Below are 17,538 nucleotides of genomic sequence, written 5' to 3' on the forward strand. Positions count from 1 at the left end.
CAGTAACTACAGAGTAACAGTAACTACAGAGCAACAGTAACTACAAGAGTAACAGTAACTACAGAGTAACAGTAACTACAAGAGTAACAGTAACTACAAGAGTAACAATAACTACAAGAGTAACAGTAACTACAGAGTAACAGTAACTACAGAGTAACAGTAACTACAGAGTAACAGTAACTACAGAGTAACAGTAACTACAAGAGTAACAGTAACTACCGAGCAACAGTAAATACAAGAGTAACAGTAACTACAAGAGTAACAGTAACTACAAGAATTACAGTAACTACAAGAGTAACAGTAACTACAGAGTAACAGTAACTACAAAAGTAACAGTAACTACAAGAGTAACAGTAACTACAAGAGTAACAGTAACTACAACAGTAACTACAAGAGTAACAGTAACTACAAGAGTAACAGTAACTACAAGAGTAACAGTAACTATAAGAGTAACAGTAATTACAACAGTAACTTCAAGCGCAACAGTGACTACAGCAGTATCCACAACAGTAACTACAACAATAACTATAAGAGTAACAGTAACTACAAGAGTAACAGTAACTACAACAGTAACTACAACAGTAACTACAAGAGTAACAGTAACTACAAGAGTAACAGTAACTACAAGAGTAACAGTAACTACAAGAGTAACAGTAACTACAACAGTAACTACAAGAATAACAGTAACTACAAGAGTAACGGTAATTAAAACAGTAACTTCAATAGTAACAGTGACTACAGCAGTAACCACAACAGTAAATACAACAGTAACCACAACAGTAACTACAGCAGTAACCACAACAGTAACTACAGCAGTAACCACAACAGTAACTACAGCAGTAACCACAACAGTAACTACAGCAGTAACCACAACAGTAACTACAACAGTAAACACAACAGTAACTACAGCAGTAACCACAACAGTAACTACAGCAGTAACCACAACAGTAACTACAGCAGTAACTACAACAGTAACTACAACAGTAACCACAACAGTAACTACAGCAGTAACCACAACAGCAACTACAACAGTAACCACAACAGTAACTACAGCAGTAACCACAACAGTAACTACAGCAGTAACCACAACAGTATCTACAGCAGTAACCACAACAGTAACTACAGCAGTAACCACAACAGTAACTACAGCAGTAACCACAACAGTTACTACAGCAGTAACTACAACAGTGACTACAGCAGTAACCACAACAGTAACTACAGCAGTAACCACAACAGTGGCTACAGCAGTAACCACAACAGTAACTACAGCAGTAACCACAACAGTAACTACAACAGTAACCACAACAGTAACCACAACAGTAATTACAACAGTAACCACAACAGTAAATACAACAGTAACTACAGCAGTAACCACAACCGTAACTACAGCAGTAACCACAACGGTAACTACAACAGTAACTACAGCAGTAACTACAGCAGTAACTACAACAGTAACTACAGCAGTAACTACAGCAGTAACTACAGCAGTAACTACAGCAGTAACTACAGCAGTAACTACAACAGTAACTACAGCAGTAACTACAGCAGTAACTACAGCAGTAACTACAGCAGTAACTACAACAGTAACTACAGCAGTAACTACAGCAGTAACCACAACAGTAACTACAGCAGTAACCACAACAGTAACTACAACAGTAACTACAACAGTAACCACAACAGTGACTACAACAGTAACTACAGCAGTAACCAAAACAATAACTACAGCAGTAACCACAACAGTAACTACAACAGAAACCACAACAGTAACTACAGCAGTAACCACTACAGTAACTATAACAGTAACTACAACAGTAACTACAACAGTAACTACAACAGTAACTACAACAGTAACTACAACAGTAACCACAACAGTAACCACAACAGTAACCACAACACTAACTACAACAGTAACCACAACAGTAACCACAACAGTAACAACAACAGTAACAACAACAGTAACCACAATAGTAACCACAACAGTAACAACAACAGTAACCACAACAGTAACCACAACAGTAACCACAACAGTAACCACAACAGTAACAACAACAGTAACAACAACAGTAACTACAACAGTAACCACAACAGTAACCACAACAGTAACCACAACAGTAACTACAACAGTAACCACAACAGTAACAACAACAGTAACTACAACAGTAACCACAACAGTAACCACAACAGTAACAACAACAGTAACCACAACAGTAACCACAACAGTAACAACAACAGTAACTACAACAGTAACCACAACAGTAACCACAACAGTAACAACAACAGTAACCACAACAGTAACCACAACCGTAACTACAACAGTAACTACAACAGTAACTACAACAGTAACTACAACAGTAACCACAACAGTAACCACAACAGTAACCACAACAGTAACAACAACAGTAACTACAACAGTAACAACAACAGCAACTACAACAGTAACCACAACAGTAACCACAACAGTAACAACAACAGTAACTACAACAGTAACCACAACAGTAACAACAACAGTAACTACAACAGTAACAACAACAGTAACAACAACAGTAACAACAACAGTAACAACAACAGTAACAACAACAGTAACTACAACAGTAACCACAACAGTAACAACAGCAGTAACTGCAACAGTAACTACAATAGTAACAACAACAGTAACTACAACAGTAACCACAACAGTAACCACAACAGTAACAACAACAGTAACTACAACAGTAACAACAACAGCAACTACAACAGTAACCACAACAGTAACCACAACAGTAACAACAACAGTAACTACAACAGTAACCACAACAGTAACAAGAACAGTAACTACAACAGTAACCACAACAGTAACAACAACAGTAACCACAACAGTAACAACAACAGAAACTACAACAGTAACCACAACAGTAACAACAACAGTAACTACAACAGTAACCACAACAGTAACCACAACAGTAACAACAGTAACAACAACAGTAACAACAACAGTAACAACAACAGTAACAACAACAGTAACAACAACAGTAACCACAACAGTAACAACAACAGTAACTACAACAGTAACAACAACAGTAACAACAACAGTAACAACAACAGTAACAACAACAGTAACAACAACAGTAACAACAACAGTAACAACAGCAGTAACTGCAACAGTAACTACAATAGTAACAACAACAGAAACTACAACAGTAACCACAACAGTAACAACAACAGTAACTACAACAGTAACCACAACAGTAACCACAACAGTAACAACAGTAACAACAACAGTAACAACAACAGTAACAACAACAGTAACAACAACAGTAACAACAACAGTAACCACAACAGTAACAACAACAGTAACTACAACAGTAACAACAACAGTAACAACAACAGTAACAACAACAGTAACAACAACAGTAACAACAACAGTAACAACAACAGTAACAACAACAGTAACTACAACAGTAACAACAACAGTAACAACAACAGTAACAACAACAGTAACTACAACAGTAACTACAACAGTAACCACAACAGTAACTACAACAGTAACTACAGACTCGGGCACCTGGTTCCTCCACATTAGAAAACATTATTGGACTGTCAGTAAATATTATGAGATATTATGTGAGATATGAGGGCAAGTATGAGGGGAAGTGTGAGGGGAAGTGTGAGGGGGAGATGTGAGGGGGAGATATGAGCGTGTATACTCAGGCAGAGGTAATAAGAGACATGTTGAAAATTGGAGGACAGCAGAGACCTCTGAGAGAGACAGTGACTTCTGAGACAGAGTGACCTCTGAGAGAGACAGTGACTTCTGAGACAGAGTGACCTCTGAGAGAGACAGTGACTTCTGAGAGACAGTGACCTCTGAGACAGTGACTTCTGAGAGAGACAGTGACCTCTGAGAAAGACAGTGACCTCTCGGAGAGACAGTGACCTCAGAGAGACAGTGACCTCTCAGAATGTTTCCCAAAGATCCAAGTAAGGCATTTTATCCGACATTTCCTGGGTTATCCTCTGCCAGATGATCTACACACATGTTATGTATGATAATTTATATTTATATGTACCTGTACCTAAATAAACTTACTTATTTACATACTTACTTACCTGATTCCTTACTTACTTGCTTACTTACAGATGGTAGCTCTGGATCGGGAACGCTTGCGTCAGGAAGGCTACGCACTCTTCGGTAAGCTGATACGCACAAAGGACCCAGCTCGCTTTCAGGGAGATGAGAGTTCTGACACTAAGCTCAAGAAGGTGCTGACCACTGTTGACCTGACCTCTCTGGGCGTAGGGTCATGTGTGGGTACTGGTATGTACCTGGTAGCTGGTATGGTGGCCAAGAATATCGCTGGACCTGGTGTCATACTTTCCTTTACCATAGCTGCTATAGCGTCTATATTCTCAGGTGAGACCTGTGTTTATGCTGTGTGTGTGTGTGTGTGTGTGTGTGTGTGTGTGTGTGTGTGTGTGTGTGTGTGTGTGTGTGTGTTGTGTTAAAATAATCGTGTATATTAGCAAGGACTAGAGTCGTTGGGCTTAAACACCGCATGACAAATGGTAAGCACAGACGTTTCATCCAAGGAGGAGGAACTGGGCTCCAATTTCTTAAATCAAGAGCCCTTTACCAAGGAGCAGTCCCTTTGAAGGCTTGATTATATTGTAGTGACCACCCAGTACCTCACTGCTATAAGTGACCACCCAGTACCTCACTGGTATAAGTGACCACCCAGTACCTCACTGGTATTAGTGACCACCCAGTACCTCACTGCTATAAGTGACCACCCAGTACCTCACTGGTATTAGTGACCACCCAGTACCTTACTGGTATTAGTGACCACCCAGTACCTCACTGGTATTAGTGACCACCCAGTACCTCACTGGTATTAGTGACCACCCAGTACCTTACTGGTATTAGTGACCACCCAGTATTTCACTGGTATTAGTGACCACCCAGTACCTCACTGGTATTAGTGACCACCCAGTACCTTACTGGTATTAGTGACCACCCAGTACCTCACTGGTATTAGTGACCATCCAGTACCTCACTGTTATAAGTGACCACCCAGTACCTTACTGGTATTAGTGACCACCCAGTATCTCACTGATATTAGTGACCACCCAGTACTTAACTGGTATTAGTAACCACCCAGTACCTCACTGGTATTAGTGACCATCCAGTACCTCACTGTTATAAGTGACCACCCAGTACCTTACCGGTATTAGTGACCACCCAGTATTTCACTGGTATTAGTGACCACCCAGTACTTAACTGGTATTAGCGACCACCCAGTACCTCATTGGTATTAATGACCACCCATTACTTCACTGGTATTAGTGACCATCCAGCCCCCCTCTGGTATTAGTGACTACCCAGTACTTCACTGGTATTAGTGACCACCCAGCACCTCACTTGTATTTGTGCCCACCCAGTACTTCACTGGTATTAGTGGCCACCCAGTACTTCACTGGTATTAGTAGCCACCCAGTACCTCACTGGTATTAGTGATCACCCAGTAACTTCACTGGTATTAGTGATCACCCAGTACTGAATTCATTGGTATTAGTGATCACCCAGTACTTCACTGGTATTAGTGATCACCCAGTACTTCACTGGTATTAGTGATCACCCAGTACTTCACTGGTATTAGTGATCACCCAGTACTTCACTGGTATTAGTGATCACCCAGTACTTCGCTGGTATAAGTGACCACCCAGTAACTCGCTAGTATCACTGAATACCCAGTACGTCACTGGCTGGTATCACTGATCACCGCACAACCCACATTCCCTCTATAGTCTGTCAAAAAGTTTGGTCGTTTATTGCCATTACAGTTGCCAGGAACCCAGGGCTATAACGAGGATAAACTACGAGTTATATACATAAATCAAAGTGAGAGGGGGGGGAGGTAAATTCAGACTAGCTGACTTTATACTTACACCCAGGTGTGAAGGTCAGTCATTCACTACCCGCAGGTTGTCACATTCTAAGGACTCTTACTATGAGCGTGTATATTCCTGCAGTCTCTTAAAACATTACCAAACTAGTGGTTTCTGCCAAGTTACTGAATGCACTCGGAAAAAATACGCACAAATGCATCATAATGCGATTCTTTATTGACTACGTTTGGCCCAAACAGTGAGCTTCATCAAGTCACAAACAGATCTACCTGGGTGAAGAGTACATAAGTATATATAGTGTGGAGAGTCAGGTGGAGAATGTTGGGTAGGTTGTATTTGAGACGGACGTGCACGGGACGGGCTAGTGTGCATAACCATGAGGTCTCCTGGCAAAAGAGTTCGGCTATTTTGTAAAAGCCGTTGTTCTGGTTGACAATGTTAGATATACAGATGAGTGATGATTCCAAGCTTGATACTGTTAAGACCTGTATCTGATGTTGCTGGAGGATCTGTAGGAACACTTACAAATGTGATTTTTAATATTTCTTAATTATTCCTTTGCCGGTAATCTGTTTTATGGGCAGGTGCCATGAAGACAGATAATTCATCATGTGGTAGTTCATCATGTTGTAGTATGTAGTTTATCATGTGGTAGTTCATTATTTTGTAGTTCATCATGTTGTAGTATGTAGTTTATCATGTGGTAGGTCATCATGTTGTAGTATGTAGTTTATCATGTGGTAGTTCATCATGTTGTAGTATGTAGTTTATCATGTGGTAGTTCATCATGTTGTAGTATGTAGTTTATCATGTGGTAGTTCATCATGTTGTAGTATGTAGTTTATCATGTGGTAGTTCATCATGTTGTATTATGTAGTTTATCATGTGGTAGTTTATCATGTGGTAGTTCATCATGTTGTAGTATGTAGTTTATCATGTGGTAGTTTATCATGTGGTAGTTCATCATGTTGTAGTATGTAGTTTATCATGTGGTAGTTCATCATGTTGTAGTATGTAGTTTATCATGTGGTAGTTCATCATGTTGTAGTATGTAGTTTATCATGTGGTAGTTCATCATGTTGTATTATGTACTTTATCATGTGGTAGTTTATCATGTGGTAGTTCATCATGTTGTAGTATGTAGTTTATCATGTGGTAGTTTATCATGTGGTAGTTCATCATGTTGTAGTATGTAGTTTATCATGTGGTAGTTCATCATGTTGTAGTATGTAGTTTATAGTTTATCATGTGGTAGTTCATCATGTTGTAGTATGTAGTTTATCATGTGGTAGTTCATCATGTTGTAGTATGTAGTTTATCATGTGGTAGTTCATCATGTTGTAGTATGTAGTTCATCATGTGGTAGTTCATCATGTTGTAGTATGTAGTTTATCATGTGGTAGTTCATCATGTTGTAGTATGTAGTTTATCATGTGGTAGTTCATCATGTTGTAGTATGTAGTTTATCATGTGGTAGTTCATCATGTTGTAGTATGTAGTTTATCATGTGGTAGTTCATCATGTTGGAGTATGTAGTTTATCATGTGGTAGTTCATCATGTTGTAGTATGTAGTTTATCATGTGGTAGTTCATCATGTTGTAGTATGTAGTTTATCATATGGTAGTTCATCATGTGGTAGTTCATCATGTTGTATTATGTAGTTTATCATGTGGTAGTTTATCATGTGGTAGTTCATCATGTTGTAGTATGTAGTTTATCATGTGGTAGTTTATCATGTGGTAGTTCATCATGTTGTAGTATGTAGTTTATCATGTGGTAGTTCATCATGTTGTAGTATGTAGTTTATCATGTGGTAGTTCATCATGTTGTATTATGTAGTTTATCATGTGGTAGTTTATCATGTGGTAGTTCATCATGTTGTAGTATGTAGTTTATCATGTGGTAGTTTATCATGTGGTAGTTCATCATGTTGTAGTATGTAGTTTATCATGTGGTAGTTCATCATGTTGTAGTATGTAGTTTATCATGTGGTAGTTCATCATGTTGTAGTATGTAGTTTATCATGTGGTAATTCATCATGTTGTAGTATGTAGTTTATCATGTGGTAGTTCATCATGTTGTAGTATGTAGTTTATCATGTGGTAGTTTATCATGTGATAGTTTATCATGTGGTAGTTCATCATGTTGTAGTATGTAGTTTATCATGTGGTAGTTTATCATGTGGCAGTTCATCATGTTGTAGTATGTAGTTTATCATGTGGTAGTTTATCATGTTGTAGTATGTAGTTTATCATGTGGTAGTTCATCATGTTGTAGTATGTAGTTTATCATGTGGTAGTTCATGTGGTAGTATGTAGTTTATCATGTTGTAGTATGTAGTTTATCATGTGGTAGTTCATGTGGTAGTATGTAGTTTATCATGTTGTAGTATGTAGTTTATCATGTGGTAGTTTATCATGTGGTAGTTCATCACGTTGTAGTATGTAGTTTATCATGTGGTAGTTCATCATGTTGTAGTATGTAGTTTATCATGTGGTAGTTCATCATGTTGTATTATGTAGTTTATCATGTGGTAGTTTATCATGTTGTATTATGTAGTTTATCATGTGGTAGTTCATCATGTTGTATTATGTAGTTTATCATGTGGTAGTTCATCATGTTGTATGTAGTTTATCATGTGGTAGTTCATCATGTTGTATTATGTAGTTTATCATGTGGTAGTTCATCATGTTGTATGTAGTTTATCATGTAGTAGTTCATCATGTTGTAGTATGTAGTTTATCATATGGTAGTTCATCATGTGGTAGTTCATCATGTTGTAGTATGTAGTTTATCATGTGGTAGTTCATCATGTTGTATTATGTAGTTTATCATGTGGTAGTTTATCATGTGGTAGTTCATCATGTTGTAGTATGTAGTTTATCATATGGTAGTTCATCATGTGGTAGTTCATCATGTTGTATTATGTAGTTTATCATGTGGTAGTTTATCATGTGGTAGTTCATCATGTTGTAGTATGTAGTTTATCATGTGGTAGTTTATCATGTGGTAGTTTATCATGTGGTAGTTCATCATGTTGTAGTATGTAGTTTATCATGTGGTAGTTTATCATGTGGTAGTTCATCATGTTGTAGTATGTAGTTTATCATGTGGTAGTTCATCATGTTGTAGTATGTAGTTTATCATGTGGTAGTTTATCATGTGGTAGTTCATCATGTTGTAGTATGTAGTTTATCATGTGGTTGTTCATCATGTTGTAGTATGTAGTTTATCATGTGGTAATTCATCATGTTGTAGTATGTAGTTTATCATGTGGTAGTTCATCATGTGGTAGTTCATCATGTTGTAGTATGTAGTTTATCATGTGGTAGTTCATCATGTTGTAGTATGTAGTTTATCATGTGGTAGTTCATCATGTTGTAGTATGTAGTTTATCATGTGGTAGTTCATCATGTTGTTGTATGTAGTTTATCATGTGGTAGTTTATCATGTGGTAGTTCATCATGTTGTAGTATGTAGTTTATCATGTGGTAGTTCATCATGTTGTAGTATGTAGTTTATCATGTGGTAGTTTATCATGTGGCAGTTCATCATGTTGTAGTATGTAGTTTATCATGTGGTAGTTTATCATGTTGTAGTATGTAGTTTATCATGTGGTAGTTCATCATGTTGTAGTATGTAGTTTATCATGTGGTAGTTCATGTGGTAGTATGTAGTTTATCATGTTGTAGTATGTAGTTTATCATGTGGTAGTTTATCATGTGGTAGTTCATCATGTTGTAGTATGTAGTTTATCATGTGGTAGTTCATCATGTTGTATGTAGTTTATCATGTAGTAGTTCATCATGTTGTAGTATGTAGTTTATCATGTGGTAGTTCATCATGTTGTATTATGTAGTTTATCATGTGGTAGTTCATCATGTTGTATTATGTAGTTTATCATGTGGTAGTTCATCATGTTGTATTATGTAGTTTATCATGTGGTAGTTCATCATGTTGTATGTAGTTTATCATGTGGTAGTTCATCATGTTGTATTATGTAGTTTATCATGTGGTAGTTCATCATGTTGTATGTAGTTTATCATGTAGTAGTTCATCATGTTGTAGTATGTAGTTTATCATATGGTAGTTCATCATGTGGTAGTTCATCATGTTGTAGTATGTAGTTTATCATGTGGTAGTTCATCATGTTGTATTATGTAGTTTATCATGTGGTAGTTTATCATGTGGTAGTTCATCATGTTGTAGTATGTAGTTTATCATATGGTAGTTCATCATGTGGTAGTTCATCATGTTGTATTATGTAGTTTATCATGTGGTAGTTTATCATGTGGTAGTTCATCATGTTGTAGTATGTAGTTTATCATGTGGTAGTTTATCATGTGGTAGTTTATCATGTGGTAGTTCATCATGTTGTAGTATGTAGTTTATCATGTGGTAGTTTATCATGTGGTAGTTCATCATGTTGTAGTATGTAGTTTATCATGTGGTTGTTCATCATGTTGTAGTATGTAGTTTATCATGTGGTAATTCATCATGTTGTAGTATGTAGTTTATCATGTGGTAGTTCATCATGTGGTAGTTCATCATGTTGTAGTATGTAGTTTATCATGTGGTAGTTCATCATGTTGTAGTATGTAGTTTTTCATGTGGTAGTTCATCATGTTGTAGTATGTAGTTTATCATGTGGTAGTTCATCATGTTGTAGTATGTAGTTTATCATGTGGTAGTTCATCATGTTGTAGTATGTAGTTTATCATGTGGTAGTTCATCATGTGGTAATTCATCATGTTGTAGTATGTAGTTTATCATGTGGTAGTTTATCATGTGGTAGTTCATCATGTTGTAGTATGTAGTTTATCATGTGGTAGTTCATCATGTGGTAGTTCATCATGTTGTAGTATGTAGTTTATCATGTGGTAGTTCATCATGTTGTAGTATGTAGTTTATCATGTGGTAGTTCATCATGTGGTAATTCATCATGTTGTAGTATGTAGTTTATCATGTGGTAGTTTATCATGTTGTAGTTCATCATGTTGTAGTATGTAGTTTATCATGTGGTAGTTCATCATGTTGTAGTATGTAGTTTATCATGTGGTAGTTCATCATATTGTAGTATGTAGTTTATCATGTGGTAGTTCATCATGTTGTAGTATGTAGTTTATCATGTGGTAGTTCATCATGTTGTAGTATGTAGTTTATCATGTGGTAGTTCATCATGTTGTAGTATGTAGTTTATCATGTGGTAGTTCATCATATTGTAGTATGTAGTTTATCATGTGGTAGTTCATCATGTTGTAGTATGTAGTTTATCATGTGGTAGTTCATCATGTTGTAGTATGTAGTTTATCATGTGGTAGTTCATCATGTTGTAGTATGTAGTTTATCATGTGGTAGTTCATCATGTTGTAGTATGTAGTTTATCATGTGGTAGTTCATCATATTGTAGTATGTAGTTTATCATGTGGTAGTTCATCATGTTGTAGTATGTAGTTTATCATGTGGCAGTTCATTACGTTCTGGTTCATTATATAATAGTTAATATGCTCAATAATAACAACATGTAAACAGACTCACATGGGGTTGATTTATCTCCATGTTTCGATCAATCAACCTCTTGTGTTTCCGTCTGTATGTGGGTTGTTATTGAACACTGATGAGGGTTCATTACACTTTAGAAATTCATTGGCAGTTCATGTGTTTACGTGGGAGACGTTGAGTTGTGTCAGGCAGCAGTGAAGACACTTGTCACTTGTCCAGGTGAGGTAGCACTGTTAACATCAGCAGGAGGCCGTGTGGGCAGGAGGGAGGTAGGTACCAGCCTACCTCAGGGTGGTAGGTTAAGAGTCAGGTGAGAGGCCTATGGAAGACAGGCTCTATAGGACGGCCTATGACAAACGGGTGTTACTGCTGAGGTCTACCTTTGTAGGGTGATAAAAGTTGTTGTGCTCTGTAATATCTACCAGGAGGGTGACTACATTCAAGGAAATGCTTCGTTCCTTGAACATGTTCATCAACTCCTGACTCAATAAGAGAAACGTTGCTCCAATAAAGATTCTTTTCTTGATCAATACACACACACACACACACACACACACACACACACACACGTGTATATGTATATATATATATATATATATATATATATATATATATATATATATATATATATATATATATATATATATATATAATGTATATATAGAACTGGACTGGGGACCCTCATCCTCAGAGAAGAGAGTAAACTTACTTCAAGGAAAACTCAAGAGTCCGGAACTGTTTGAATATTTTCTTCTCCTATTACCCCATGTATTCTATGTGAACTTTATTAATAGACAAGATACATTATCAAAGATACAATGGGAGGGAGGACAATATAAATAACATCTCAGAGACTACATCTCAAATACTTCGTCCAGTTCCCCGGCTGTGAGCCGCGTGCCCAGAATACTCTAGGCATTTTTCCTCTGGATAACAACACTTAGTCTCTGAAATAGGAAGCTGGAAGCTCTGGGGTTCTTGGTTTTTGTGATGAGTTTTTCAACTAATTCTTTCAGGAATTTTAGAGTACACTTGCCTCATGCTCCAAGGGTCTCCAACCCTACTGGGACGAAGTTATAACAAGGTGGCAGCCCTGTATATTTGTTGATCTTCTGGGTCTCCCTGAAACTGGCGGCTCCACCCCCTTCAACTTCAGTGTACTGCAAGTAGGTGTCAGCCATCGCAGAGGCTTGCCTTCCTTCCAGGGTAGCATTGACTTCCATCAGACCTCAGTACTTGAGGTTCCCATTCAGCCAGGCAACGGGCTGTGGCGAGACATCACTTGATGCTGTCGTTGACCTCCTCCTGTTTAGTGTACTTCCCTTTCGATGTATGTAGTCCAAATTGATCAGTTGACTCTTCTGCAAATGCACCTATGTTCGGTGAGTATGGGGACAACTAGGCGAAGAGCTACACCAATCCGAATAGCCTGTAGGTCGAGTCTAGTGCCTAAGGAGGAATTTGGAACAGCTAAAAGGAAATCTGAATGTGATGCCTCAGCCGCTGGGAGACGAGCTTAGTCCTTTCCTGGCGCGTTGTTGAACATTGTGTGGGCGATTTTTTTCCATGATCGGTTTGTCCCAGTGGGACTGTTCATGGTCTTTGCGAGGAGCTGGTCTGCTTGAAGAGTCTGCAAGGCTGTTCCACTGCGTGGTTGCTTCAATGAACCTGGAGTCTTGAGCTCCTACAGCATCTCTCAGTCTCCTTTACTAGTTCACTGGATGCTATACACGAGGACAGAAATGAAGGTAAAGCTTCCTGCGTTTCCTTGCATACCCCTGTGCAACATTAACACCTTCAGAGTGCAGGCACTGTACTTCTCATCTCCAGGACTCAAGTCCGTCCTGCCGGTTTCCCTGAATCCCTTCATAAATGTTACTTTGCTCACACTCCAACATCACATCAAGTATTAAAAACCATTTGTCTCCATTCACTCCTATCAAACACGCTCACGCATGCCCGCTGGAAGTCCAAGCCCCTCGCACACAAAACCTCCTTTACCCCCTAACTCCAACCTTTCCTAGGCCGACCCCTACCCCGCCTTCCTTCCACTACAGACTGATACACTCTTGAAGTCATTCTGTTTCGCTCCATTCTCTCTACATGTCCGAACCACCTCAACAACCCTTCCTCAGCCCTCTGGACAACAGTTTTGATAATCCTGCACCTCCTCCTAACTTCCAAACTACGAATTCTCTGCATTATATTCACACCATACATTGCCCTCAGACATGACATCTCCACTGCCTCCAGCCTTCTCCTCGCTGCAACATTCATCACCCATGCTTCACACCCATATAAGAGCGTTGGTAAAACTATACTCTCATACATTCCCCTCTTTGCCTCCAAGGACAAAGTTCTTTGTCTCTACAGACTCCTAAGTGCACCGCTCGCCCTTTTCCCCTCATCAATTCTATGATTCACCTCAACTTTCATAGACCCATCTGCTGACACGTCCACTCCCAAATATCTGAATACATTCACCTCCTCCATACTCTCTCCCTCCAATCTGATATCCAATCTTTCATCACATAATCTTTTTGTTATCCTCATAACCTTACTCTTTCCTGTATTCACTTTCAATTTTCTTCATTTACATACCCTACCAAATTCAACCACCAACCTCTGCAACTTCTCTTCAGAATCTCCCAAGAGCACAGTGTCACCAGCAAAGAGCAACTGTGACAACTCCCACTTTATGTGTGATTCTTTATCTTTTAACTCCACGCCTCTTGCCAAGACCCTCGCATTTACTTCTCTTACAACCCCATCTATAAATATATTAAACAACCACGGTGACATCACACATCCTTGTCTAAGGCCTACTTTTACTGGAAATAATCTCCCTCTTTACTACATACTCTAACTTGAGCCTCACTATCCTCGTAAAAACTCTTCACTGCTTTCAGTAACCTACCTCCCACACCATACATCTGCAGCATCTGCCACATTGCCCCCCTATCCACCCTGTCATATGCCTTTTCCAAATCCATAAATGCCACAAACACCTCTTTAGCCTTATCTAAACACTGTTCACTTATATGCTTCACTGTAAACACCTGGTCCACACACCCCCTACCTTTCCTAAAGACTCCTTGTTCATCTGCTATCCTATTCTCCGTCTTACTCTTAATTCTTTCAATAATAACTCTACCATACACTTTACCAGGTATACTCAACAGACTTATCCCCCTATAATTTTTGCACTCTCTTTTGTCCCCTTTGCCTTTATTCAAAGGAACTATGCATGCTCTCTGCCAATCCCTAGGTACCTTACCCTCTTCCATACATTTATTAAATAATTGCACCAACCACTCCAAAACTATATCCCCACCTGCTTTTAACATTTCTATCTTTATCCCATCAATCCCGGCTGCCTTACCCCCTTTCATTTTACCTACTGCCTCACGAACTTCCCCCACACTCACAACTGGCTCTTCCTCACTCCTAAAAGATGTTAATCCTCCTTGCCCTATACATGAAATCACAGCTTCCCTATCTTCATCAACATTTAACAATTCCTCAAAATATTCCCTCCATTTTCCCAATACCTCTAACTCTCCATTTAATAACTCTCCTCTCCTATTTTTAACTGACAAATCCATTTGTTCTCTAGGCTTCCTTAACTTGTTAATCTCACTCCAAAACTTTTTCTTATTTTCAACAAAATTTGTTGATAACATCTCACCCACTCTCTTATTTGTTCTCTTTTTACATTGCTTCACCACTCTCTTAACCTCTCTCTTTTTCTCCATATGCTCATCTCTCCTTGCATCACTTCTACTTTGTAAAAACTTCTCATATGCTAACTTTTTCTCCCTTACTACTCTCTTTACATCATCATTCCACCAATCGCTCCTCTTCCCTCCCGCGCCCACTTTCCTGTAACCACAAACTTCTGCTGGACACTCTAACACTACATTTTTAAACCTACCCCATACCTCTTCGACCCCATTGCCTATGCTCTCATTAGCCCATCTATCCTCCAATAGCTGTTTATATCTTACCCTAACTGCCTCCTCTTTTAGTTTATAAACCTTCACCTCTCTCTACCCTGATGCTTCTATTCTCCTTGTATCCCATCTACCTTTTACTCTCACTGTAGCTACAACTAAAAAGTGATCTGATATATCTGTGGCCCCTCTATAAACATGTACATCCTGAAGTCTACTGAACAGTCTTTTATCTACAAATACATAATCCAACAAATTACTGTCATTTCGCCCTACATCACATTTTGTATACTTATTTATCCTCTTTTTCTTAAAATATGTATTATCTCTAACTAAACCCCTTTCTATACATTCAAAGGGCTCCCATTATCATTTACACCTGGCACCCCAAACTTACCTACCACACCCTCTCTAAAAGTTTCTCCTACTTTAGCATTCAGGTCCCCTACCACAATTACTCTCTCACTTGGTTCAAAGGTTCCTATACATTCACTTAACATCTCCCAAAACTTCTCTCTCCCTCTTCTACATTCCTCTCTTCTCCAGGTGCATACACGCTTATTATGACCCACTTTTCGCATCCAACCTTTACTTTAATCCACATAATCCTTGAATTTACACATTCATATTGCCTTTTCTCCTTCCATAACTGATCCTTCAACATTACTGCTACCCCTTCATTAGCTTTAACTCTCTCAGATACTCCAGATTTAGTCCCATATATTTCCCCCCATCGAAACTCCCCTACCCCCTTCAGCTTTGTTTCGCTTAGGGCCAGGACATCCAACTTCTTTTCATTCATAACATCAGCAATCATCTGTTTCTTGTCATCCGCACTACATCCACGCACATTTAAGCATCCCAGTTTTATAAAGTTTTTCTTCTTCTCTTTTTTAGTAAATGTCTACAGGAGAAGGGGTTACTAGCCCATTGCTCCCGGCATTTTAGTCGCCTCATACGACACGCATGGCTTACGGAGGAAAGATTCTTTTCCACTTCCCCATGGACAATAGAAGAAATAAAGAAGAACAAGAGCTATTTAGAAAAAGGAGAAAAACCTAGATGTATGTATGTATATATATATGCATGTGCGTGTCTGTGAAGTGTGACCAAAGTGTAAGTTGGAGTAGCAAGATATCCCTGTTATCTAGCGTGTTTATGAGACAGAAAAAGACACCAGCAATCCTACCATCATGCAAAACAGATACAGATTTATGTTTCACAGTCATCTGGCGGTAGTACTTCCCTGGGTGGTTGCTGTCTACCAACCTACTATTTATATATATATTATATATATATATATATATATTATATATATTATATATATATATATATATATATATATATATATATATATATAGATATATATATATATGCAATATGATCACAGTGAACAGGTGATTTCAAAATATGCAGAACAACCACTCTGAAAGAATAGAGAAATTCCAAGCGCTTTCGTGACTACTCACATTATCACATTGATAATGTGAGTAGTCACGAAAGCGCTTGGAATTTCTCTATTCTTTCAGAGTGGTTGTTTTGCATATATATATATATATATATATATATATATATATATATATATATATATATATATATATATATATATATATATATATATATATATATATATATATATATATATATATATATATATATATATATATATATATATATATATATATATATATATATATATATATATATATATATATATATATATATATATATATGACATATCCTAACCTAGGTTAGGTTAGGTTAAGTTACACCATTACCAAAATCACTACCAACACCACAACCACCATCACCAAAACCACCAACACCACCACTACTACCACAACCACCACCACATTCTCCTGTAAGGTTATATCAGAGATGATCCCCTCTGGCTCTGATATGCTAAATTGGCAATTTAGAGAGCAAGTGATTACACTTTGGGGATGTTATTGCAAGAACTAACAGCCTTGTTGACCTGTGCGTGCGTGAGTGTGTGTGTATGTGTGTATGTACTCACCTAATTGTACTCACCTAATTGTGGTTGCAGGGGTCGAGACTCAGCTCCTGGCCCCGCCTCTTCACTGATCGCTACTGGGTCCTCTCTCTCTCTGCTTCCTGAGCTTTGTCATACCTCTTCTTAAAACTATGTATGGTTCCTGCCTCCACTACTTCACTTGCTAGGCTATTTCACTTGCTGAC

General features: G+C 38.1%; 1 protein-coding gene across 1 annotated transcript in view; it reads left to right on the top strand.

The window, feature by feature from the left end:
* The first annotated feature begins 3,669 nt into the window (after positions 1–3,669).
* Positions 3,670–17,538, top strand: part of LOC128692256 (solute carrier family 7 member 14) — a 72,410-nt gene continuing 58,541 nt past the window's right edge. Inside the window, exons 1-2 of the mRNA XM_070096258.1 lie at positions 3,670–3,693; positions 4,117–4,390. Of these exons, the coding sequence (XP_069952359.1) occupies positions 3,670–3,693; positions 4,117–4,390 (298 nt within the window). The remainder of the gene's footprint in view (positions 3,694–4,116; positions 4,391–17,538) is intronic.

This window comes from Cherax quadricarinatus, chromosome 53 (genome assembly GCF_038502225.1).
Source record: "Cherax quadricarinatus isolate ZL_2023a chromosome 53, ASM3850222v1, whole genome shotgun sequence".
NCBI lineage: Eukaryota > Metazoa > Arthropoda > Malacostraca > Decapoda > Parastacidae > Cherax > Cherax quadricarinatus.